The 27,633-nt window shown below is 36.6% G+C and overlaps 1 protein-coding gene across 5 annotated transcripts; it reads left to right on the forward strand.

Moving 5' to 3' along the window:
- The first annotated feature begins 264 nt into the window (after positions 1-264).
- Positions 265-27,263, forward strand: carm1l (coactivator-associated arginine methyltransferase 1, like). Of its 5 annotated transcripts, none has more exons than XM_067395714.1 (13): positions 265-495; positions 1,771-1,896; positions 4,135-4,241; positions 4,358-4,462; positions 11,138-11,248; positions 14,819-14,996; positions 15,353-15,443; positions 20,399-20,480; positions 20,584-20,669; positions 23,037-23,126; positions 23,212-23,349; positions 23,631-23,720; positions 26,730-27,263. In XM_067395714.1, the coding sequence occupies exons 1-13, from the start codon at positions 345-347 to the stop codon at positions 26,737-26,739; spliced, it is 1,365 nt and encodes a 454-aa protein (XP_067251815.1). In that variant the 5' UTR covers positions 265-344; the 3' UTR covers positions 26,740-27,263. The 5 variants fall into 5 exon arrangements, with proteins under 5 accessions (XP_067251815.1, XP_067251817.1, XP_067251818.1 ...); XM_067395716.1 differs by having other exon boundaries at positions 4,379-4,462; XM_067395717.1 differs by having other exon boundaries at positions 4,382-4,462.
- The last annotated feature ends 370 nt before the right edge of the window (positions 27,264-27,633 follow it).

The following is a 27,633-nucleotide window of genomic DNA, read 5'->3' on the forward strand; positions in this document are numbered from 1 at the left end:
AAAAATGAAACCGAAAATAATTGCGCTTCTGTAACAGAATTAGGCTACTCGTGAACATAGTTTTATTTTACTCACGTGTCTGTTGCTTTTGGAGTTGCTTGTGTTTTAGAAAAAAAAAAATTAAAATTAAAAATTAGCCTACTTGACTTTTTTTTTTTTTTTTTGTCGGCAGAAACCTACATTCCACTGCCTGTCATTTTTCATCTTTAAGTTTAACTCCGCCCTCCCACGTCAAGGCCATTAGACCCTCCTCTCATCTGAACATGTTCACAACCTCAGTCACAATGCGTATGCAAGAAGGATACGAGAGCTTCACCGCCCTGCAATGACTCCTGGATTCAATCATGGACGATAATCAGTTACAGACCAGTTTCTCTGTAACTGTGATCTTTCTCAATGAGACCGACATGAAGCAAGATCTGCCGGATCAACATCAGGAACTCACGCTTCACGTGCACCGACAGCTGGATGACGTCTCTCTCACCATTAATAATGGTAAACAAAAACAACAACTACTTTAGCCTACATTTTTGTATAGAGATATTAATGTGGATGGTTCAGGACATGGTTTGGGAAGAATTTTACGAGAAATACTTTGGACTTTAATAGCAGATTTCGGTTTCTTAGTAATCTGTGTGATTTAAACAGATGCATCTGAAACGCTGAGGAGACATAGCTATAAGATTACGCCGTTGTGACGTTGTTACACGTTACATGTATTTCCTATAGTAATAACAGCCTTACTTTAAACCTAAGTAATTAATGTTAATCAGTGCTTATTTGTTTAATTACACTTTAAGAACGAGAATTTTTCAAAGTCTAGTTTTGAACTCAGTTGATTCTATTTGAGATCTCATTCGTCACCAAGCTTTTTTTCATTTCATTTTTTTCAGTATTTTTCCCAATTTTTGTTTATTTTGTTTAAGTATCAAGTTCAAGTTATGCCACTTTTTCAGTATCTGCTCCTATCTGAAGAATATGATGAGTAAAGGAAGTGAAGAACCACATTTACAGTGTAAATAACGTCATACCAAACAATCTCTCCACTGGCTCTTAAGTGTCTTGTTTATTGGCTGAAGGACACACTCTTTATTCAGGTGTGCCACACATTTCCCCGGGTCTCACTGTGTGGTCCTGCCGCACTGACAGATCGCTAGGATTTACTGCAGCGCTGGTCACACAGCATGAGCAGCTCGAACATCGCCTGCACTGGACTCTGTTTTCTTTGACATGGTACACTGGATCTGGCCGCCTGCACTTTCTGCCTCCTGGTGCAGAAAATCAGATAGCACCATTCTGCTGTTTTTCTCTGCATCCCATGTACCTCGCATAGCAGGATACAGCCATTTCTGATGGCAGCTTCTAGCTGAACCACTGCCCTGGAACCCATATTCTGTAGAGCACAAAAGGAGATGTTTAGCAAAATGTTCATGCTTCTCTTTTCTTTATCGAAAGCATTTGGTGACCACAGGCTCAGGCTGTTAAGCTTGAAAACAATTTTAGTCTTTATTCATTGAAATTCTTGCTGCAACACCAGGTTTGACATGAATAATGCCGAACGGAACTGATTCACGCACAATATAAATCACCATCCACTTTAATTTTACATAAAAGAGCCGTGTGAACATTTTCCAACATCTCCGTTTGTATTCCACCAAAGTCATATGGCCGTAAATTATGACATAATTTAACTTTGAATATCCTAATCCTTTCATTTTTGTTGTTTTTTAAATCAGCATTCATATACCCTGTTTATTGTTATGCTTTTAGATGCTGGAGTTTGTGTTTTTAAGTTCTCGATCACAAGGGAGACGGAGTGTTGTCGGGTGGCCAGCCGCTCATTCCTCATCACACTGGGCTGTTTCAGTATCCTCATGCGCTTCACCTCTCAATCAGGTTAGTTATCTATTCGTTTCATCACTCTTTACCACAAAACTGACATATTGGCTGGTTGGTCTGACAAAAGTGACAGAAATGTATTGATCTCATGCGACAATAACAATAGCCAAATGTTACCTGAAAAAAAAAAAAAAAACGTTTTAGGTCATTAAACTTGTTCCAGTCTTGTAGCATGAATAATTCTTTATTGCTTTTCAGTCTTATTTCTTCAATATTTTTCTAGTATTACTAATCCAAGATCAAAGTATGGAATCTTTCGGTCTTTTCCTCTGAGAAGCATTAAGGTTTTCCAACACATCTGTTGTACATCTGTGTTTAACGGCTCATGGAGATTTTGGATAAATCCATTGGTAACTGAATCAAACATGATAGAAATATCACTAAATTGCAAACCCTGTGGAGACACTCTCAACATCACACTCTTTATATACAGACTTATAAAGGGGATGTGTATGACTGTGAATATATTTGTGGAATATATTCTGGGAATGAAATGATAATGAACCATTTAACATTACAGCATAATTGGAAGTCATCATTTTTAAGTTAAAACAATCTTCACATAAACCCATTATAATTAATGTTAGCTGTGCCTTTAGTATAGTAGTGTAGTATAGTAGTATAGTATTTTTACTTGCCCTGCCAAACTTTTCATTGGCCCACAGTTCTTTAAGATTTATTTTTATGTAGGTCTAACTGTAATATTCAAGTAGAAAAAGTCAATAAAGTAATCAAATGTAAAATATCACTGCACAGTCTTTAAAGTAGACTATATATTAAATATAGATTAATACTTATTAAAGATACAAAAGTTGTTCTGTAAAGAGCAGGGATTTTTCTTTTTCTTTTGTTCTTTGATTAACATTAATGAGGTTTAGCAGGTTTATTAGGCTGCTGTCACTTTAAGAGCTGCCACACATGACGCAGATCTGACACATCCGAAGTTCTCCTTACTTTTTACATTCATTGAAGACTTTTTAACACATTTAGGAATGTGCTTACGTGGATACTCACCAATAACGGGCATTTTGACATAATTTTGTGTGTGTTTGTATCTGTTCAAGTGCGAAAGAGAACTCCAATTGCTACTGGCATGCTATCTGAGAAGCGGCTTTCTGTGCTTTTCCTGTGTTTGTTCACAGAGAGCCACTTCACAGACACGCGCCAGTACAGAATTGAGTTCTCTTTTGTGTCTTATCGCGCTTGAATGGTTTAAAAGCATTTGAATGAATGACAGCTTGATCATATAATGTAAGGATGCCAGGGAAAAACGGATGCTGCGTTAATTGTCTTAAATATTTTTAACGCGTTAAACAGAAAATAATTAATCACAAAAGTCAAAAATCAAAAAAAGATTTGTATAATGACATTTAGAATTCATAACAAATGTTTAAAAGTTTAGTCTCTTTAAACCTCTACTGTAATATGATAAATTTACTATGAATGATAATTCTATCTAGATTATTGTTGGTTTCTAGATATAAGTACATATCTTTAAAATTGAACAAAATTAAAATAACAAAATTAACATTAATGTATTATGAAAAAACATTAATTAACAGTGAACAATAGTATATTTATAAATTAAAATTAACCTTGATTAACCCTGTAAAGCCAAACGCCTCAGTGTTTATTACAGTATAACAGACTACTCACATAAAATGCATATAAATATCAGTTGTCACTCTATATCTCCCAAAAATATGTCTCTTATAAAGATGATATTTCAATGCTTAGTCTGATTATCAAAGCTTTGTAGTTTTAAAACATGATGCAATGCAATACAGTGATGATTGAGAGATGATCAAATAAACAATCTGCGAAAGCCTGATTATCATATTTGATACTCATCAATGTTCTAAAAAATTACGTATGGATAATCAAGTAAATGTTGCTTCAGTCCAGTATGTGTTCATCTTGAAATATCACAAAAAATATAAAAGTTATTCTGATGTATACTTTATAAAATTCAGTTAAGAATTCACAGCAAAAAGACACAAATCACAAAAAGCTGACCACAATCTTTTACTTGCTGAAAGAGTATAAACAATCAATCAGACAGAAGGCACTGTGTGCAACAGGCTTTTTGTGTTGTGTTGATCATGTAGAGGTCTTCGAAATTGGTCCATTAAATATGATGACCAATTTATCGGGTTAATAACTACAGTAGTCCATTACTGTTTTGAATTGTGTTACTGTCATACATGATAGTGAAAAACAGTGACTTCTGCACAGAGTTTCAGGGCTTCCACAGAATGCTGAGCTCATGGATTGACCTCAGGACAGATCAGTCTGTGTTTCAGCAGAGAACGGATGATTCATCTGCAGTACAGTACTTCCAGGTAAAGTGGAGAATTTCCCCATGCAAACCTGGACCTTTATTCAGTTCCCTTGTATGTGATCAGTATACATGATTTACTTCTCTAAGAAATGTGAGACATTTTCAGTTTTCTCTCAGTTTTATGGCTGTCTGTCCCAGCAGCAGAACATGCTTCAGGATTACCTCAGGACTGCAACCTACCAAAAAGCCATTTTGCTCAATGACGTTGACTTCAAAGACAAAGTATGTATTTATGTTCCTTACCTGGCTAGTTTATTCTGGTTTACATGATAATATTACATAATCAAACAGCAAACTTTATTCTGCTAGTCTTTAAAGGTGTACTCAGTATTTTGTTTTTGCTTTGTGCTCTGTTGGCCAGTATGCCAGTGATTTTGGACTTGATACCTGTTACTAGGGGTTGACAATATGACTATAATCTTTATTAATTTTATTTCACAATAATATATATATATCACAATATAGTTATTTTATTTATGTATTTATAAAGAAGCAAATTATAAACACTAGGACAAAAACAATAGTACAAATAAAATAAAAAAGCTCTAGGTCCATCTAACAGTAATATTCAAGTTAGAAATAGACTAACTACAGAAATTAAAAGGGCTAATGTAAAGTAAAATCCTGCCTGTGTAGTCCTTACTGAATTAAATATACACTGATTCTTATTAAAGCTACTGAAGTTATTCAGTCAAGAGCAGTGAGAGATATTTTCTCTTTTTTTTTAGTTGTGTGATTAACAATAATGATACAGACCGCAGCGGGAATATTAGGCTGCTGCATTTACGCTCATTTAAGGCCCCGATATACTTCAAAGGAAGTTCTTTTTCGTTCTTCGTTTAGGAGTTAAACGAAGTTCGAAATGCGTGAGCAGTGATACACTGTAATCGAACATCTGACGCCGCCCACACTGCTGAGAGTGACGGAATATGTAAATAGGAGCTGTACACTTTCTTCTCTGTAATAAAATAAACACAACAAAAATGATAAAACTGCAAGCATTTTTTATAGAAAGCATAAGAAAAACATCTGATCATAACAACATTAGTATGTTAGCACAAGCTCTGCAAATTAGCACTCCAGTCACATCACGTTTATTTATATAGCATTATATTCAATAGTTTGCTTAAAAACAAGCAGCTTTACAGTATCAAACATGAAAAACTGTGTCCGTGCCTCATTTCATCAGAAGTATACTATAAAGCGGCTATCCAGTGTATTCGTGTTTTCACCCGTGGAGATCTTACCTCAACGAACTTGAGTAATGAAATGAGTCAGAGGGAAGGGTTCAACGTGAATGAAGGCGGAGCCTCAGCGCACACCTGCTATTACATTATCATCAAGGACCAATGGTAGAGCTGGAGCTAACTTTTCCTGAAAGTTCGCTTTGGCAAGCCGTTTCGAACTTCTAAAAAGAACACAAAACGAACTTCGTTTTGGCCTGATTTTGTTCGAAATGACGTCACATCACTTCGTTCTTCGAAGTATATCGGGGCCTTAAGGGTGTGTTCACACTTGACCGGTTTGGTTCGATTAAAATGTTTAGTGTGAAACAGGGCGCAGTTCACATGAAAAACTGATAATGTGAAAGGAGGAGGTAATCTCAGTTTGGTTGCACTAAAACTGTGGCACGATTCACGTGAATATGAAAGCAACCTCAAACTTTTGTGCGCTCTTGTTCAGGAAGTAAAGTACCTCATCAAACTGTCATCCCCTACATGTGTTTTGTTGAACTAATGACATCGTAACCGGCTAAAACCAGGATCCGTAACCAGGATACAGAACCCAAGAGTACCTGAAGGAGGTGGTCTAAGTTTGGTTGCGAACTGTGGAGCGATTTGCGTGAATGTGAAAGCAAGACAGACTAAGCTATATATATGGTATGCCAAATTCTGACCACCCTGTCACCCCCCACCCCAAACAGACTCAAATATGATACTGATAATAGTATTGGATGAAAAATGATTTCCTGTGTCTCCTACAAGATACTAAAGAATGTATCCTGTGGTGCACATTGCCTGTTTAATGGTTAACATGATAATTTGTTGGTGATATGATCAGTCTTATTTCCTGATATGAGTAATTTTAAATAGTGAAATTTCACAGTTATTGATAATTAAGCAAAAACTAATACTACGTTAACTAATGTAAGAAAAAGGTCCTCGTTACCCAAGTAAACAGTCAGCGATACAATAAGAACAAAGAAACTAATTACAAACAAAACAGACAAATAAACACAACAGAACAAGTGTTTTAAGTTTTTCAGGAAGATGTACTAACAGTGGTATTGAGATAAGTAATAGCCTACAAAAAAAAAAATGTAATAATCAAATGTAAAATGGCACTGCATATAACACTGCATAGTATTACTGTACACAAATATAGAGTAATCCTTATTAAAGCTACTTAAGTTATTCAGTCAAGATCAGTGAGTGAAATAGTTTATCATTGTGAAATGATTATCATTAATGACAGACTGCAGCAGGTTTATTAGGCTGCCGCCGCTTTAAGACCTAATGCACGGATCCAGTATACTGTTACACATGCATTTTCTTTCTCAACTGTGTACATTTACTTAAGACATAACCAAGTGTGTTTACTCCAAAAAGACATTTTGTACGGTGGCCGAGAGAGCTCAACGCGCTGCAAATGAAGAAAACATCTTCATCAACACATGTTGTCAAACTGATGAAGATGTTTTCTTTATTTGCAGCGTGTTTCACTATTTGTAAGTGTTGTGGAGTTTGCAGCGCATGTGTTGTCAAACTGATGAAGATGTTTTCTTTATTTGCAGCGCGTTGAACTCTCTCGGCCACCGTAATTTTGACATTTTTGCGAGTACACATTTAGCCACATATCCAAAGCCCATTTGCTTATCCGCGTTCAGCTCTTGACGCACACACACAGAAAGGCGCCTGGGGAACAGTGTCTCTTTTGTGGCTTAATGTGATTTTAATAACACTGTTTATTATCAAACACATCCTGCAGTTTAGCAACAGTAGATGGCATTTTACAACACTCACTTATTTGGCTGATTAGGATGTTAAGTTGGGGCTTTTAGGGAGAAACGAAAGTGCGGCACTGTGAAGGAAAGGAACGTGCTGCTGGATGGAATGTGGCACAGCACAATAATCATTTTACCTTGATTATCTTTTTTCATAATCGTTGGAAGCCAAAATAGAAAATCGATTATGATTAATCGCACAGCTGTAGAACACACTCTCAAGATATAACCAACTGTGTTCATGTGAACACTCACCACAACAGATATTTTTTGACATATTTTGTGTGTATTTGACCATTCAAGCCCATTCAAATCCAATATTAAGCTGCAAAAAAGAACTAAATTAAGTACTTACAGATCTCGTGCCCAGTATGTGTCGGACAGTGCACGATTACCACATTAAGCTACTATGCTGAATTACTGATTATTAACATGCATCTCAGTCATGCATGTTTCTTTATCAGTCAGTAACTTTAAACAGTACACTGCATGGGTTGCTTTACATACTGCAGTGTAAATGATATAGCAAAATCTCTGACAAGAGACACTTTATATCATTGCTATCATATCGTCATATCACCCTGCCCTACATGTTACCACAGATACAGCATCACACAAAAAAAGGTATTGAACTGATTTCTTTGTAGAAACATTCATTGTGAGATATGATAGATGAAGACCTGCTACAATTCCGACAGCAGTAGGTTGTAGAACTCATACATGTTAATTGCTCCTAACTTGTAGTACTGAGTTAGCTCACTTATACATTTTGATAGCAATTAACATAAAAGATTTAGTTAATTAACTTTTTTTATTTTGAGTACTTGCAAATCAAGTGAGTTATTAAACCCCAATAAGTTGTCAGAACTCAAAAAAGTTCAATGAGAATTTTTTTAAGTTAAGAGACTCAAAGTTTAAGGTGTACTCATACATTTTTATTGTTCTTAACTTGAAATATTTGAGTACACTAATTTATACACTTACCTTAATATTATCAGGTTATCTCAACATAGATATTTTGCTAGCTATAATAAACTAATTCAGAAAATGCCAACTTGCTTATTTGTTAACATGTTAACAATAGCATGGTATAGCACTTACTGAATGAGTACAGCAACTTAAGTCATTGATCTTACCCACTCTCAAACCAAGCAGCATGCGCCACTTGTCACCATGGTAACTCTCCAAAAACCCACATTAACAGAAACTCTTCCAAATTAGCACAACAAAACATTAATCACTACTAAATCCTTAACATTAATCTTGCACACACATTATATAACACTTAATTTTAGCATTTACTCTCCCTTTCGAGTGCTGTGGGCAAAGCATGCAGAGAAACAGAAATCCAGCCCAGTTTCATTTAAACTTGAGTTAGTCTAAATGAAAAGAAATTAGTTCATACAACTCAAAACAATGAAACAGTTCACTTTACTTGAAATGCACTATATTGCCAAAAGTATTGGGACACCCCACCAAATAATTGAATTCAGGCGTTCCGTTCAATTCCATGGCCACAGGTGTATAAAATCAAGCACCTAGGCATGCAGACTGCTTCTACAAACATTTGTGAAAGAGTGGGTCACTCTCAGGAGCTCAGTGAATTCAAGCGTGGTACCGTGATACACTCTAAAAAATGCTGGGTTAAAAACAACCCAAGTTGGGTTGAAAATGGACAAACCCAGCAATTGGGTTGTTTTAACCCAGCGGTTGGGTTAAATGTTTGCCCAACCTGCTGGGTAGTTTTATTTAAACCAACTATTATTTAAAAATTGCTATATGGCTAGCTTAAAATGAACCCAAAATAGTTTGGAAATTAAAAACCAGATGTAATTAGAGACAACAATAATAGACAAAAAGTGAATGTTTATTAATAAGCTTTAATATTTTATTAATATAAATTTAATAGTTTATTAATATAAATTTATTAATAAGCAATTTAATAAATGTTTATTGTTTAACAATTATTCATTGAACATTAATAAATGTTAATTTCCAACATACTTTGGGTTAATTTTAATTAAGCAATACAGTAATTTTTAAACAATATTTGAGTTAAATAAAACTACCCAGCAGGTTGGGCAAACATTTAACCCAACCGCTGGGTTAAAACAACCCAATTGCTGGGTTTGTCCATTTTCAACCCAACTTGGGTTGTTTTTAACCCAGCATTTTTTAGAGTGTAGGTTGCTACCTGTGCAATAAGTCCATTCGTGAAATTTCCTCACTACTAAATATTTCACGGTTAACTGTTAGTGGTATCATAATAAAGTGGAAGCAATTGGGAACAAAAGCAACTCAGCCACAAAGTGGTAGGCCACGTAAAATCACAGAGCGGGGTCAGCGCATGCTGAGGCGCACAGTGTGCAGAAGTCGCCAACTTTCAATAGCTACAGACCTCCAAACTTTGTGTGGCCTTCAGATTAGCTCAAGAACAGTGCGTAGAGAGCTTCATGGAATGGGTTTCCATGGTCGAGCAGCTGCATCCAAGCCTTACATCACCAAGTGCAATGCAAAGCGTCGGATGCAGTGGTGTAAAGCACGCTGCCACTGGACTCTAGAGCAGTGGAGATGTGTTCTCTGGAGTGACGAATCACACTTCTCTGTCTGGCATTCCAGTGAACGAGTCTGGGTTTGGTGGTTGCCAGGATAACTGTACTTGCCTGACTGCAATGTGCCAAGTGTAAAGTTTGGTGGAGGGGGGATTATGGTGTAGGGTTGTTTTTCAGTGGTTGAGCTTGGCCCCTTACTTCCAGTGAAAGGAACTCTTAATGCTTCAGCATACCAAGACATTTTGGACAATTTCATGCTCCCAACTTTATGTGAACAGTTTGGGGATGGCCCATTCCTGTTCCAACATGACTGCGCACCAGTGCACAAAGCAAGGTCCATAAAAACATGGATGAGCGAGTTGGGTGTGGAGGAACTTGACTGGCCTGCACAGAGTCCTGACCTCAACCCGATAGAACACCTTTGGGATGAATTAGAGCGGAGACTGCGAGCCAGGCCTTCTCGCCAACATCACTGCCTGACCTCACAAATGCACTTCTAGAAGAATGTCAAAAAACCTCCTAAACCTTGTGGAAAGCCTTCCTAGAAGAGTTGAGGCTGTTATAGCTGCAAAGGGTGGGCCAACTCCTTATTAAACCCTACGGATTAAGAATGGGATGTCATTACAGTTCATGTGCATGTAAAGGCAAGCGTCCCAAAACTTTTGGCAGTATAGTGTATGTCAGTGCTGTGAACTCAAAAGAAAAAGAAAGTTCTAAATACTTATAACAGTTAATTTAACTGAACTAATTTAGGTAACACTTTATTTTGATGGTCCCTTTTGAAAATTCAGTAACTTTGCAACTACATGTCTACTGTCTCTCATTAGAATAGACATTGTACTGACTATAAGTAACTTTGTAACTACATGTCAACTTATTCTAACCCTAACCCTACCAGTCTACTAATACTCTATTAACACTTTAATAAGAGTTAGTAGACAACGTCACTTTTAGTCAGAAGAATGTGTTAAAAGGACCATCAAAATAAAGTGAAACCATAATTTGTCTAATATATGTTTGTCCTACTCAAACCAATTAAGTATTTTGAGCGTTAGGGTTTACAGGGTATTTATAAGTGGAAATGTTCCTATTTCTCACATGGATTGTCATGGGTTTCATTCCAAGGCAAAACACATACTTTGATTAAAAATAATTAAAATAATATAAAAAAAATAAAAAAAACAATTATTAAAATAAAATTTACTGAGTGCACCTTTAAGATTTTTTAAAATAAAAGTCTTAATATACAGTAATTGTACTGTGTTGATAATTCTTTAGTACCAGACAGTTTGCCTCAAATATATGCTTTGTTCTTATGGTATACATTGCATCTGTTTGTAGGTGGTTCTTGATGTCGGCTGTGGAACAGGGATATTGTCCTTCTTTGCCGTCCAGGCCGGGGCTAAGAGAGTTTACGCAGTGGAGGCCAGCTCTGTGGCCAAATATGCAGAAGTACACACAATATATTTATGATTCACCCTCCATCCTCATGTCATTTCAAACCCATATGAGTTTCTTCCTGGAACACAAAAGATGCTTTGTATTTTCAGCTGATTTTTCACAATGCTGATTTCCATGAACTTAAAATGTAGAAGAAGTATTGTAAAAATAGTCTGTGTGACTACTACAAGTTTTCTGAAGTCATTTGATAACTTTGTGTGAGGAACAGCCTGAAATGTAATTCTTGTGCTCAAAATCTTGTCTACTACTGTAGCTCTCACATCTTATTCCCACTTCTGCATATTCAAATGTTGGCTATGAGACACACAAAAAACAATGGTATTTGACAACATTAATATGTGATCTTGATTTGAATATACATAAATGAAAAAAAGAAAAAAAAATTTGGGTTTTTTTGGAAGGGGAAGATTTGGGTTTATCTTAATTTTGGGTCTGCTTCTCACACAGTTGTTGTAAGCCTTCAGACTTGGATCATAGCACACGGATACTTTTATGATACTTTTATGTCTTAAAGCATCCATTTCCATAGACTTTATTGTAAGAAAGAGCAAAATGAACATTCTGCAAAATGTCTGGGCTTTGCAGAAGAATCAAAATCCTACAGCTTGAAACAATATGGGGGTGAGTAAATCAAGACAAACTTTCATTTGTGGGTGAATTAATCACTTAATCATCATAATATTGGGAAATCTGATCTGACCTGTTTGAGAAAATGTGTGCACTTTACACATAGGGCCTACTGTGCTATGTTAATATGAAGGAATTTATTTATTTATTATTATTACTATTATTATTTTAATTGCATTGTATAGTGTTTTAGGGTTGAAGGAAATGTCCATAAACTTAACAGGAAATGTCCTGGCTGAAAATTACCAGTAACTTTCTGTTTGTCTATGGATTTTTTTCTTACGGTGTGGCAATAAAAGCAAATATTTTTTTTTCATGATCCAGTCTATTACAAAGTTCTTTCAGTGCATAGTGAGGACATATGTATTTCTTGGCCAACTGTTGGATGTGCTAGGATGATAAATCACTTATCACTATCTATGTTTGTCATACCCATTTGGCCTGAAGTTCAGGGCTATGGGTTTTGTGGAAAAATACCCAGGCCGAGCCAACTTTTATGGAACATTTTAACAGGGCAACACCTTCAAGAGGTCCTTCAGAAGGATCTTTCCTGCATGTCTGGAATGCATGACATTCTGGGTGCTAAATGACTTGAAGACAGATTTGGCCCGGAAAATTGTGTAGTGGGCAAGGACACGTTTACATGGATAAAGACTGCTTTCTTAACAGACAAGATTAGTACTAATAGCTCGCTTTTTCTCATTTAATAGGAAAAGGTCTTGTTAGTACTTTGTAGACTATAACCACATGTTTGAGTTTCTACTGCCACATCTGATTTATGCAACCTGTGTTAAATATAGCCTTTAACTGTTAATCTCTAAATGGTTTTCTTTGTTTAGAAAAGAGATTACAAATGTTTTTTGTTTTTTTTTGCAAGAGTGATAATCAAACCCATATTTTTAACTCTGCCTCAATGCTTGAAGTGTAAGGAATTTTCCATTTAAAGTTTAAAGTCAGGATGAAACAGAAGTAGTGATAGTCTGTTGTTCCCTATTGTGACCTATATATCCAAGTGAAACGACTTCTGGAATAAGAACAAATGTAGGGCGGGACTTGATTTTGTCCATGGGGAATTGATTGGATGATCGTGGTTTGCTATTGGTGGATCTCGTGTGAGTGACAGGTTGCCCTGCCCTCACGCAAGTAAACACGTCATTAGAGAAGAGATGAGCTGCAAGAGGGGAAGATTACCAGGCAAATGAATTTTTAAAAAATGATGTGCACAGCTAAATTATTTATAATAAATACCAAACCTGCAAACTAGTCGCTTTTCGGCAAAATTCGCCGTTTTGAATTAAAATATGTCATTTATGTGAATCGTGTAGATCCGAAGAGTTTTTTTTTTTTTTTCTGGGGTGAATGAATGGATGTAGGATGAATGAATACCGAAGGTATGTTGAAAGATCCAGTACTGAAATCCGTACCATGTCATATGTAATGTTAATTGATAAATCATTGTTTCAACTGCCGAAAAGCGCCAATAAAATAGCTTAATAAAATAGTCAGTTACAAAAATGAACTTAGAGAGAAGCATTTTGATATCCACTGTGACTTTGCATTATTCATATATATAGGCCATTGCATATTCATATACTTAACACGTGCTTCAATACTAAATGTATAAAACCGTTTTATGACGGCCACCATTTAAATGTTTAGGCCGATATTAAAAATGTATTATAACGTTATTATAAAAACTTCTTTGTTTAATTTATATGTAAGTAGCTTACAAATCAATTAATTTTAACCTTTAATATTATAATGATGTACCAGCTGTGGTTCCCTGTATAGTTTACAGCATTAGTTGAGAGATATTTTTTCTTTTTGTCATATAAATTTGCCATATACTTTACCTGATAGGCCCCAAATGAATCATTATTGAATTAAAAGTAATCAAATCAAAATCAAATCGCAAGCTTCTGAATCAAAATCGAATCCAATTGTGAAATTTGTGTCAATGCCCAGCCCTAGTGTCAATAATTTTGTAGCAAATGTTGTTTTTTCCATTTATTTTCCCATGGGAGTGCACCAGAATGCTTAGTTTATATTATTATACATTTGTTGAATTAAATCTAGGGTGTACTCATTTCTGCAATCCTTAATTTAAACAAAATTGGCTAATTTACTTATTTTATGGCTATTAATGACGTATTTCTCTTTTTTTTAATGTATATGTTTAATACATTTTAGTTTTACCATCTTTCAATAAACTGTATTAGTGATCATAAAGAAAACACATCTTTTGCATTTGTTCAGAGGGGGTGTACTCATTTATGCTGTGCGCTGTACTAAAAACAGAGAGTTTTTTCTTTGCGTTTTTGACGTACAGACGACAATGTTGTCAAAATGATCCACATTCACACAGTTTCGTGAAAACGACTAAAAGCGCTGTATTATTCATTCCAGGCCAGTAGCTGGTGATGTCACTTTTTAAAGAAACACTATGCGCCTATAGACTGAACACATAATACGCATGCGCATGACATTACCATTTCCACAAATTAGAAAGCAACAAAATTACCACATTCAAGGTCCAGAGACTACAGTCAATGTGACACTACCTTAATGTTATGAAGCAGTTAGATTACATTTTATGCGCAAAAACAAAACAAAAATAATGACTTTATTCAACATTATTTCGCTTCTGTTATGCAGTAAAAAAAAAAAAAAAACTCTTGGATTTCATCAAAAATATCTCAATTTGTGTTCCGAAGATGAACGAAGGTCTTATGGGTTTGGAACGACATGAGTGTGAGTAATTAATGACAGAAATTTCATTTTTGTGTGAACTTACCCTTTAACACATACAATATTGTGGTCTTGTGGTTACACTTTATTTTTTAACGTTTATTATTGTGCAAGAAATAGTATTCCATTATAAGTGCATCACTGTAGAATTGATTGTTAATTTTGTCATTCTTGTTGTCTCTTCAGATTTTAGTGAAAAGCAATAGCTTATCCGACAAAATCACAGTTTTGTCAGGAAAGATTGAGGAAGTTTCCTGTCCAGAGAAGGTGGATGTGATCATCTCAGAGCCCATAGGCTACATGCTCCTCAACGAGAGGATGCTAGAGAGCTATCTACATGCCAAATACTGGTTAAAACCCAAAGGTCTGTACATCGCAAACAACAATTGCAACAATAAAGGCCACTACATGCTAATTTATATATGTCATGTGTTCAAATGTTATTGGTTATTGATGATCAAGTACTTGTCAGTGCTATATTATGTTTATCTGTTGTTGTCGTTGTACTCAAAATTCAGCATGAGACAGAACATGTCTAGATAATAAAGAAAAAATGTCACAAGATGTAAATCTCAAAGAATTAATTGTATTCCCCAAAAGGCTAATTTTATTAAATGGGATTGATTGAATAGAGAAAAGTTACATACAGTATGTCAACTGAAAAGTAAAGATTCAGAGGCATAGTTTTTACTTTTTGGTTCACCTTCTATCACTGTTCAGGAATGATGTTCCCTACCCAGAGTGACATTCACCTGGCTCCTTTCACTGATGAACAGCTGTACATGGAGCATCATGCCCGCTCCAACTTCTGGTGATGCCTTCTTCTGCTTTCTTTACAATCTATAGCAATTCTCTAACCTGCACTTTTCATTTATAGAAATTACATCTGGACATCTAGGACATAAAAGTTTGTTTTGAAGGTTTTCAAACTTCAATTTTCTACCTTGTGTATTCGTAACCAAAGGTTCAATAAACAAAATATGAAAGTGAGGTGAGCAACCAATATGCATTTTGCTGTCTTCTCCTGTGTTGTCATTACCAAGCAACAGGAGTAAACAGCTGCTGCTTTGATAAAGCAAATAGAGTACCTCAGGAATGACGCGTTTTTGTAGGCCAACCCGGAAGTTAGCGGCGCACGGGTTCCCTCGGTTGAAAGCCTATGCATTTTTCCCATAGACTTTTGGAAAATCGCAGAAAATAAGCTCTGTGTTTAACAAAGGGTTATGTATTCCGGTGAACTGTTAGCTGTTCATTCTGTAGTCGTTGTACATCGACACAAAACCATCTATGGTTGACTTTTTAATGTTGTATTTATATTTAAATGTAGTTATCACATTTACCTAATTTGCCAATAAACCAGTTTTATTGATTGCAATAAAGACGAAGCTATTGGGACTGTTTAAAAATGCCGTGTCTGTAATTAGACACGCACACACATTTTTTCCCAGCACTTCAAATGTTATTTTTAATGTGATGACCACAAACATTATTTGTTCATCCTTCTGAGATTGTCCCCATTGTAAAACCGAACGTTTAAAAATATAGGAAATTTAACATTTGATAGAAAACACTTATCTAAAAATAAAAAAAGACAGTAATTAGCATTTTAACCACCAGATGGCGGCAAAGTTGCATTTATTTGCGCACATATCAGCCATTTCCTCTAAACGTTTTTCACTTCGTTTTTGACTAAATATTAAACATTATAAAATAACTAGGTTTAAAATACATTTTGTCAATGTGAAGTATGAAATACTCACAAAATCTTATGAAAAACAATAACTTTTATTGTGAATTACACAGAAAGCGAGCACCGTGCTCTCCCTTTGTAATCACAGCAGCTGTCAGTCAGAGCAGCGCAAGATCAATGATTTCAGCACACTTGTGAAAACACACATTTATTCAATTAATCTAACTAAAGTGCACAATAAATATTTAATTTTTGAAGCTTTTTTTTCCACATAAAAGTGTGAAAACTAATGGTCGAATTGAATTTAGCCGAGGAGGAACATTGAGGTACGTCTTTATTTATTTATTTTTTATGCTGTCTTGCGTTTGAATAACTAAATTAATGCTATGCCACACTATTTAAGTGACTATATTCTGATTTATAAACTAAGTATTACACTACCGATGCTCAACACACCAGCAAATGACATCTCACCGGAAGTTTTCGAGCTGGCTTATATTAATGCGGAAGTTCTAAAGAACGCTCCGTGCATATAGTCCATTGAACCAAGCATGAAAGAACCCTTACTCAAGTGTGGGTATCTGCAGGTCAGAGTAATGGGCGTGCCGAAAGGTAGCGAGCATGCCGACAGGTCTTTACAATTGTTCATGAAAGTTGCCTGTTAGGGTGTGGGGAAGGGTTAGGGGGTAAGTTTCTGTTGTAGCATTGTGTACCTTTCGAAATGGCTCTAATTTTCGGCACACCCATTACTCCGACCTGCAGCTATCCCTGTCTCCCCTTACTCACCCTCATGCCGTTCCAAACCTGTATAACTTTATGTCTTCTGTAGAACACAAAATGAGAAATTCTGAAAACTGTCACTGTTTTCGATGCAATTACAATGATTAGAGACAATGAAAACTCCTCTTATATTTAATAAATGGTTCATACAGCTCATGCACTATATTCCACATAATCTGAAGCCATATTATTGCTCTGTTTGAAAAAACCGAAATGTTATGTTTTATTCAACTTTACAGTTCACTTTTATGGATTAATCAGTGAGTTGAGAACCAGGCCAGCCAGATCCTTTTCAATGACCATGTAGCAGCGGTAAACTTTAACATAATACGTGCAAAGGTTTCCAGAAAAGGACTATTTATATGAAGCAGCTCCACCCTCATACAGCCTTTTGCTAAGATCTGCCTACCTGGATTACTCTCAGACAAGCTTTATTGAATGTGCTAAATGAATGGGAGACTTCCATGAACAGTGCGGTTTTCAGAAAATGCGCTCATATATTAATTTGAGCAACATTAATGTTGACTGGAATGTGTGACATCTCAAAGAATTTTTTATCTGCCGATATCTGTAAGACCGAATCAAGGCAAATTAGCATTATTATATTTACTTGTAATATTTTACAATATTACTGTTTTTCCTCTATTTGTGATCAAATAAATGCAGTCTTGACTTCTTTCAAAAACATTTTAAAAAATCTTACCAAACTGACCCCAAACATTTAAACAAACAGTATTGTACATTAGAAAAGAGCAAAAGTTTGTATGATAATTTGTTGCTAAAGTAGGATTGGTGGGGGGGGCCTTATTTTAGGGTTGAATGTTGAAAACGCATACCCATAAGTTCATCCACCTAAAAAAGCATATGATAAACCTATAATGCTTTTGACTTTACAGCTCCAAAATAAAGTCTTTTTTCTGAATAATTCATTCATATTTAAAAGTGCTTTAACAAAAGTACGAACTACACTTTCACCATTTAAGCTCTCCCAAAACTGGCCCTGTTTTGCTCCATTGCGCATGTACTGTATTACCGTAAACATGAACCAAAATTATTTTCTGTGGTAACGGACATTACTCCACAAATGGTGTTGAGAAAACTTAGCTTGTGTTGAATCCAGAACATTTCTTTGAAAGTATACATGAGCATACCACTACAGACCTTCTCAATCCTACATGCATCACACTGAATGTTTACAGCCTCATCCATGATGGTTTATTTTACATTGGCCCACAGGGGGTTGTGGTTTGCTAGCATGGAAAGACAGTAATCGTCCAACCGCCCACAGCCTGCACTGTACTTTCACCGTGCCGTGACAAAACTGAAGCCAAGCAGCTTCCCGGTCCTGTAAAACGCTGTGGTTCAGTCCAAATCTGACTCATGGCGCATAGTTCTCTTCTCTCTGCCTGTGCTATTAAACCAGACTGACTGTGAGGAGTTTCATACTTGTGATGTGACCATACTTCAGAACATTAAATAAAATCATTGTCTCAATGGAGATTTTATTACATAAATAGATATTGTAACCAGATGTCAAGTTTAACATCTAATATTTGTTATGTTAAAGCAGAAATTTAGCTTGTGCTTTGCAGTGGGTATGTGCTGAAATGTTCATTTGAAGAGCTTTGAAGATCTCCCCCTCTCTCTCTCTCTCTCTCTCTCTCTCTCTCTCTCTATATATATATATATATATATATATATATATATATATATATATATATATATTTGGCTTAAGTGATAAACAGCTTGGGTGGAATGGCATCAAGGTTTGGCTGCTTCAACAGCTAGCCCATGTTGGTATACCATAACTACACCATTATGTGGGCAAAAAGCATCTTTCTCTCTTGATTATTTGCGTTTAACATTTCCTGCTGTCGCCACCCACCAGTTGAGAACCACTACTCTAAAGCAGGGGCCCATAGAGTGCCCCAGGGATGACGCGTTTTTGTAGGCTAACCCGGAAGTTAGCGGCGCACGGGTTCCCTCGGTTGAAAGCCTATGCATTTTTCCCATAGACTTTTGGAAAATCACAGAAAATAAGCTCTGTGTTTAACAAAGGGTTATGACACTTACACGTTTTGTCTATCAAGATAATCTTTACAAGTGAACACAACATTTTTAGATTTTGAAGCCTAAATAAAGTCGTCAGATATAAAAAGCTAACAGTAGGCTATAAACGGACTACAGCACACCATGGTCGCGGATCAACGTCGTCACCACCAAGCGTCCTCAAACTTTATTTAAAAAACAACTTTATTTACAAACATGCTCACTGATTATGATCTGCGCTGTGTATGAATACATATCCACTTTTTCATGAGAAATGCTGTCCAAATGTCCCGTTTTTAATGATGACGTCTAAAGTCCCCACCAAAGGAATTAGTCCCTTTTAGCAATTTGTTAGCAACCACCGATTTTAAGACACAGTAAAAGTTTAAAAAAATCACAAGTGGGTTATAACTGGTGTGTTTTATATCATAGATCAAAACGTGAAAGTATTTAGAGGCTTTGTTAACCACAGACCTTTTTTCAGGCGATTTAGCAAAAACCCATTCAAAAAACCCATAGACTTTACGGCGTTGGAACCAGAAGTCCAAAAATGCTAACTCACTTCCAGGTTTTGCCTAGAAAAATGCGTCATCCCTGAGGCACTCTATTAGGGGGCCTCAGCAAACTTCCAAGGGGGTCCAAAGTTGAAAATAAGACAAAACAAGCATTTAAATGGGCTAAAACAACTAAAAATCAAGATATTTCTTATTTTAATTCACCCCCTCACCATCTGTTTTCATCTTTGAAGCAGAAGCAGAATTCCTACAGTCATGTAAAAATCATGTATATAAATACAATATTGAAACATGATGGGCATTTTTATGATGCACATAATTTTTTCCAGCCAACTGTAAAATATTTTATCAGGTAGAAATTGTGAGTACATATTTTTAAAAATCCAATTTATTAAATTAGGAAAACTGGAAAAGTCATGAAAATTCATTGTTAAAAAAAAAAAAAAAAAAAAAGTGGGAACCTTGAAGAACATTCAGCTCTTAAAACTTGGTATTCTGAAAGTTAATGTATAGAAACTAAGAGAGTCCATAGATTAAAATTGTTTTAAAAATAATCATTACAGCAGATGAACCAGAGTAAACTTATTAGCCAACATGGTGGGCTATAAAAATTGGTGTGTACAATAAGAGGACCACTGCTCTAAACCATTCACAGAATTTGCTAAACTCAAAATAACATTAGTTGGAAACATGTGTTTAACTCCATACAACTGGAATTTGATTTTAAATCAGGAATCAGAGGTGTTTCTATGGAGTGAACTTGAGCGGCCTTCATTCTTCTGCTTTGGATGAGTTCTTTAGACAGCCAATAGTGGTGAGTCAATGTTTGTCACATACAGTATATTGAGATGTACAGCATTTGTGAATCTGGATCTCAGATTGCTTCATAATGTTGTCATTATGTCTGTGCATTTCAGGACACATTTGATATGCAGATTCTCATGGCCCGGTCTGTGAAATACACAATCAACTTTCTGGAGGCAAAAGAGGAAGATTTACATCGGTAAAATTGCATGCACATTTTTAGGAAAAGATTTTAAGCAGATTCGCCGTTTTACTTATCAGTTTTTAATTTTAAAAGGTTAGTTCACCCACAAATGAAATTTCTGTCATTAATTACTCACCCTCATGTCGTCCCAAACCCGTAAGACCTTCATTCCTCCTTGGAACACAATTTAAGATATTTTTGATTAACTCCTGGGGTTTTTTGAAACACACATACAGGTGCTGGTCATATAATTAGAATATCGTGAAAAAGTTAATTTTTTTATTGTAAATTATTTTAAAAAATAAAAGTTTCATTTATACATGTAAAGTAAAACATTTCAAAAGTTTTTTTTTTTTTTTTTTTTTTTAAATTGTTGATTAGAGCGTACAGCTCATGAAAGTCCAAAATCCAGTATCTCAAAATATTAGAATATTTACATTTGAGTTTCATTAAATGACCATCCCTACAGTATAAATTCCAGGTATCTCTTGTTCTTTGAAACCACACTAATGGGGAAGACTGCTGACTTGGCAATGGTCCAGGAGACAATCATTGACACCCTCCACAAAGAGAGTAAGTCACAGATGGTCATTCCTGAATGTGGTGGCTGTTTACAGAGAGAAATATCAAAGCATATTAAATGCAAAGTTGACTAGAAGGAAGAAATTGGGTAGGCGAAGGTGCACAAGCAACGGGGATGACCACAAGCTTGAGAATACTGTCAAGTAAAGCCGATTCAGACACTTGGGAGAGCTTCACAATGAGTCAAATGAAGCCGGAGTCAGCGCATCAAGAGTCACCACACTCAGACATCTTCAGGAAAAGGACTACCAAGCCACTTCTGAAACAGAAACCACGTCAGAAGCATCTTACCTGGGCTAAGGAGAAAAAGAACTGGACAGTGAACAGTGGTCAAAAGTCCTCTTTTCAGATAAAAGTTAATTTTGCATTTCATGTTGAAATCATGGTCCCAGAGTCTGAAGAAAGACTGGAGAGGCACAGAATCCAAGCTGCATGAAGTCTAGTGGGAAGTTTCTGAAGTTAGTAATGATTTGGGGGGCCGTGACATCTGCTGGTGTTGGTCCATTGTGTTTTATCAAGTGCAAAGTCAATGCAGCCATCTTCCAGGAGATTTCAGATGCTGATTTCCTTTTCCAGCAGGACTTTAGCACCTGCCCACAGTGCAAAAACCACTTCCAAGTGGTTTGCTGACCATGATATTACTGTGTTGTATTGGCCAGCCAACATGCCTGACCTGAATCTATGGGATATTTTCAAGAGAAAGATGAGAAACAGTCGATCCAACAATATACAGATGATCTGAAGGCTCAATAGTGCCTCACTAGTGCCACAGGCTGATCACTTCCATGCCACACCTCACTGATGCTGTAATTTGTGCTAGGAGCAAGTCATTTGCTGAAATATGTGCTGCCGACCAAGTATTGAGTGTACAAATGAACATACTTTAAAGAACTTGAACTTTTCTGTTTTGAAAATCCATTTTTTGATTGATCTTAGGAAATATTCTAATATTTTGAGATACTGGATTTTGGACTTTCATGAGCTGTATGCTCTAATCATCAAAATTTAAAAAAAAAAAACTTTTGAAATGTTTTACTTTACATGTAGGGAATCTAGAATATATGAAAGTTTAATTTTTAAAAATAATTTACAATAAAAAAATGAACTTTTCCACGATATTCTAATTATATGACCAGCACCTGTAGTCAGAAACATTATTGCACCTTTTGAGGTCCGGCAAGGTATTAAAGACATTGTTTAAATAGTCCACATGACTACAGCGGCTCAACCTTAATGTAATGAAGCAATAAGAATACTTTTTGTGCACAAAAACAAAACAAAAATAACAATTTTATTAAACAATTTCTTCTCTCCCCTGTCAGTCTCCTACACTGATCACATAGTGAATGCAGCGCTTCCATATTTACGTCAGATCGCCAACTCAGTATTGGCCAATGCTGTACACACGAGCAGCACGACACGTGTGTGTGTTGCTGATGCAGGAGCTGGCCAATAATGAGTTGGCATTCAGATGTAGAACACAGAAGTGCTGCACTATGTTTATTACATGATCGGCGTAGGAGACTGACGGGAGAGAAGAAATTGTTGAATAAAGTCGTTATTTTTGTTTTGTTTTTGCACACAAAAAGTATTCTCGTAGCTTTATAACATTAAGGTTGAAACACTGCAGTCACATGGACTATTTTAACTGTCTTTACTACACTTGTCTTACAATAATTTTCGACCAGCATGGTTTTGAGATGATTTGTGCAAATTTAGGGACAATCTTTTAAAAACCTATGAACATTTTATGAAAACCTAGAGCATTGTCTCAATATTTCTAGTGTATGTAATTTACAGGTTGGAAATTCCATTTGTCTTCAAATTGCTGCAGTCAGGGCTAATTCATGGACTTGCTTTTTGGTTTGATGTGGCCTTTGTTGGCTCAAGGTGAGAATCTAAAATATGAGAGGAAAAGTTTCTGAGGATGACATGCTTGAATGGATTAATAATTGTGTTATGTCCTTTTGTACAGGATGACAGTATGGCTGTCCACTGCTCCAAATGAACCTTTGACTCACTGGTATCAGGTGCGCTGTCTTCTGCAGACCCCCCTGTTTGCCAAAATGGGACAGACATTATCTGGACAGGTTCATCTAATAGCCAACAAGAGGTACGACTAACTTTTTATTGCATATTATGAGGGGGCAACAGGAAGCAGGGCTCATAACATTTATGGGTCTGGAACACGGAAGCAAAATATAGCAGAGTAGAATAGAATAGAATTAGGGATGGGAATTATATAGTGAAAAAGTTTTTAAATCACAAATGTTATATATTTCAGCATCTTCATAGTAACACCCCCCCTTTTTTTTATTGTAGTGTCCACAACTTGACTATATACAGATTGGTGGTATATAATCAATTTCTAACTGCAAATGTCTTCTTTTATAGACAAAGCTATGATATTCACATCACTGCTGTGGTTGATCAGTCTGGATTTAAATCTGGGAACACACTGGATTTGAAAAATCCTTTTTTCCGGTAAGCACTACAGAAATTCGGCAAAAGAAAAATAAAAGCAAAGTTAGTCTTAATCACGCCAATTAAATAGAATTTGGACGCTGCTGTTTTATTGTTTGTTTTTTTATCTGCAATGATTGGGGTGGGACCTGCAGAATTCAACAGTAAGGCATGTGAAAAGCTTTCCAATTCTGCTAAGAATTTCCATAGAAGTCTTGGGCCCCTTTTTAAATCTGGCATTAAAATCCTCATAGTATTATTTTACGGTGCATTTGAAATAATGAAAGAACAAAAACAATAATTCTTGTTTTACAAAGCAATAAACAACTGAGTTTGTCTTTAGTCCTGTGTTAGTGGCCTAGTTCCTGAAAGAAAACCAAGAAATGCAAGTCAATGGAGCAATCAACCCTTCACAAAACATTTGCAATCCAGTTAGTAAACCAAGGTGAGGGTTTTAGAATCACCTTGGTTACTTATGTAACCCTTGTTCCCTGCGTAGAGAATGAGACATTGCGTCAGTAGCTGACACTATGGGGAACATCTCAGGTGTGACGATTGTCTGAAGCACAACCACAGCAGTTTCATTGGCTGATGACAAAGCAAGTAACCTGTGTGTGCCGCGTCACTAACACTAAAAAGACCATTTTATATGACCAGCACGCTGCATATTCTGAGGGAGATGTAGCAGGCATGTTGGAGTATGGCAGTTCTTCGCAGCATTTTGTTCCCTAATCAGGAAACCAGGGTTGCATACGTAATTGAGACATTCCCCTTCGTAGGTTCATTCAACACTGAATTTTTGGGGAAACACTAGCAACTGTGCCATAGTACAAATGACTGCCCAGCAAAAATCGTGGAAAAAGAGCTTTGCACAAATTTTGTAAACAAAAGGTGAACATGCTCAACCCAAGACGACCTGAGACTTGGTCCATGAGTCCATGTCCAGACTGTAAAATCTGATAAACGCGTGTGGAAAGGCCCAGCCTGCCACAGCACAAATATCCTCTAAAGATGCACCCTTGGACCTGTTTTGCCCACTCGCACTTCATTACATTCTTGGACAGACCAGCTGCATGGATGTTCTCCAGGGTTTGTTGCAGATGCACTAGATGGTCTGCCCAAGTTTTGCTGTAAACTATAACATCATCAAGATATGCAGCAGACCACTCTTCACATACCTGGAGAACATTGTCCATTAGTCTCTGAAAGGTGGCACGTGCTTAATGTGGGCCAAAAGGTAAACCTGTAAACTTGTATAGCCCTAGCAGAGCACTAAAGGTAGGGCGCAGATAGGGCGCAGAATCAAGGGCCATCTGCCAGTATCCCTTGCACAGAACCATAAAGCGGGTCTGTCCTGCTCTTCCCAGCAGTTCATCGATTCAAGGCATAGGTTAGGCATCAAATTTGTATTGAGTGTTTACTTGCATTTAACTTGTGGAAATCGATGCAGACCCTTAGTGGCCCATCCTTTTTTGTGACAATGACCAGCTGGCTGCTCCGTTTGCTCACTCCATTTGATTATTCCCAGCCGCCTCATCTCTTCATTCTCCTCTTTCAATGGCACAATCTTTCTTTCTGGCACTCAGTAGGGTCACTGTCTGATAGGATTGGTATTGGTCAGATCGATGGTTGATGAATCAATGTGGTCTGCCCAGGCCTCTGGCAGAACAAGGCAGAAAAACGATTAAGGAGTTCTTGTAATCCAGTCCTCTGGGGCTCTGATAGGTGACCTAGGGCCACCCCTGAAGACTGCCTGTGGGGTTCCTCCTCTGCTGGTTCATCATCCTCTTCCTCTTCCTTCCTGATCAACAGTGACATCACTTGGGTTTAACTGCTTGGCTCTTTCCATTCTTTCAACAAGTTGATAATGGTATACATGATGAGACTTCCCTTTCTCTGGGTAGAAGACTTCATAAGTCACTGGCCTCATCTTGTTTGTTATTGCATATGGACCCTACCACTTGACCAGTGTAAGGGACACAGGTCAGTTTAGCTCAAAGGGAATCATTAATTAATTTTTAGGGAATTTTAAAAGAGTCACTTATTATTAGTCCATCTAGCATTGTTTTGGAGCGATTTGGTGCAGTTTATATATAAAACAGTCTCTGTGGGTTTTTCTGTGGATTTTAACTCTGTGTCACTCAGAGGTCACTCAGAAGAAGGTGGTCTGTTTTGTATCTATGTTTCGGGATCACACAACCTCTGCCGTTATCTTCATGGGGCTCAAGCTGTGAGTCACAATGTGTTGTCTTTTCGAATATTAGTCTTGTTTTAACTGCCCCAAGTTTACAACGTTCTTCCTTGCATGGTGATAAAGTACTTAGCTGGGGGTTCCTCAATGGCATCCCAAAGGAAAGATCCTCTGATTTAGGGTCCTCAGTGTTGATTCAGAATTCTATGGAATATTCAGTTTGAACAAATCATCTGGAAGATTAATTTGTGTCTGGTTTACCCTCAAATCCTACACCAGTAACATGTTTGCAGGCGTAGGTAGCAGCAGCAACACCATCTGTTCTTGCAGTGCTTGCTGCAGGATTTCCCTCGCTTGGTCTTGATAGCTCTCAGGCCGGTCGTGCATCACCAATACTTTAGTACGGCCACCAGGGCTCTCCCATCCCTTCTGTAACATGTCCAATGCTCCCTATACATGCCAGCCATACTGCTACTCGAAGGGGATGAAACTGGTTGAGACTTGGGGAACTTCAAAATTTGTTTTTTTCATTTTCATTTTTCAGTCTAAATCACTATTGCTGTACATTGAAAAACATGAGATTGCATACATAGAATTACATTGATATAAATTTTGAGATTTTATTGATTTCTATAATTCCAATAATGAAAATTAAAATTTTTAAATTTACTGATATTTGCAGGTTTTTCATAATCATTATATTTCTGCTGATTCAGATGACATCTTTATGAAATATGTGCAGTGTTTATATGTATATATATATATTTGAGTCCCTATTTAAGATGAAAAGCTGTATTGGATATTTAGGTAAGTGTGATCTGTCTCTCTGTCTTTTACAGTTACGCCTGAATCATTCTCATCAAAGAAAACGAAGACTGCAGGTCTATCACTCAACATTGCAGATAAAATATACAATATTACTACTCAGATTATAATCCACAAATCTGAATCTATGAACCCTTCTGTAAAATCCAGCATAAGGTATGTTTTGCATGCTGGGACCAGCATGGGATGTGGGAGTGCTGGTAAACCAGCTACACCAGCTCAGTTTTGCTTGAGAACAGCATGGTTCACCAGCTAGGCCAACCCTAAACCAGCCCTATACCAGCTCTAACCAGCATAAACCAGCCTGGACCAGCATGGAATTCATGCTGGTTTATAGTAGATTTTTCAGCAGGGAAGGTTCTGTGTGCATGTGATATTGTGATATGTGATATATATTAATAAAAACAAGGTTACTGAATCTATTGTTTGTATGAACATCCAAATATGCTGATTATGGAAATGTGTGGATTAAGTCTGTTTAAAACAACAACAAAAAAGTGAAAAATAGCTACTTCTATATGTATAATTACCTCTAAATCATATAGGATGACAAGGAACATGCCCTTAAACATTTTCAATTGAAAAACTGAGTTTAAATAAAATGATTTGGGAGAAAATGACAAGAATATGCAGAGTTTTAGCTATATCCCTACTTGAAAAATCGAACCAAAGTTTTTAGGAATATTTGAAAATTACATGCAGATGTCATTGGAGCTAAACTCTGCAGGACAGTGTTGTTGCAACCCATGGCTCAAAAATCATATTCATATTCCAGCGGGGGCCAGTGCCAACCCTCTAGACATGCCCCGTGGCCAATGATGGAGACGAGGCAGCGGCTCAGAGAACCAGGCTTGACAGTTGGGGTGCTTCTCAATTCTTATTTATGCATCCTCGGTTCCTTTCCATGCTTTTTTCCTT

The sequence above is a fragment of the Chanodichthys erythropterus genome, chromosome 10 (genome assembly GCF_024489055.1).
Source record: "Chanodichthys erythropterus isolate Z2021 chromosome 10, ASM2448905v1, whole genome shotgun sequence".
NCBI lineage: Eukaryota > Metazoa > Chordata > Actinopteri > Cypriniformes > Xenocyprididae > Chanodichthys > Chanodichthys erythropterus.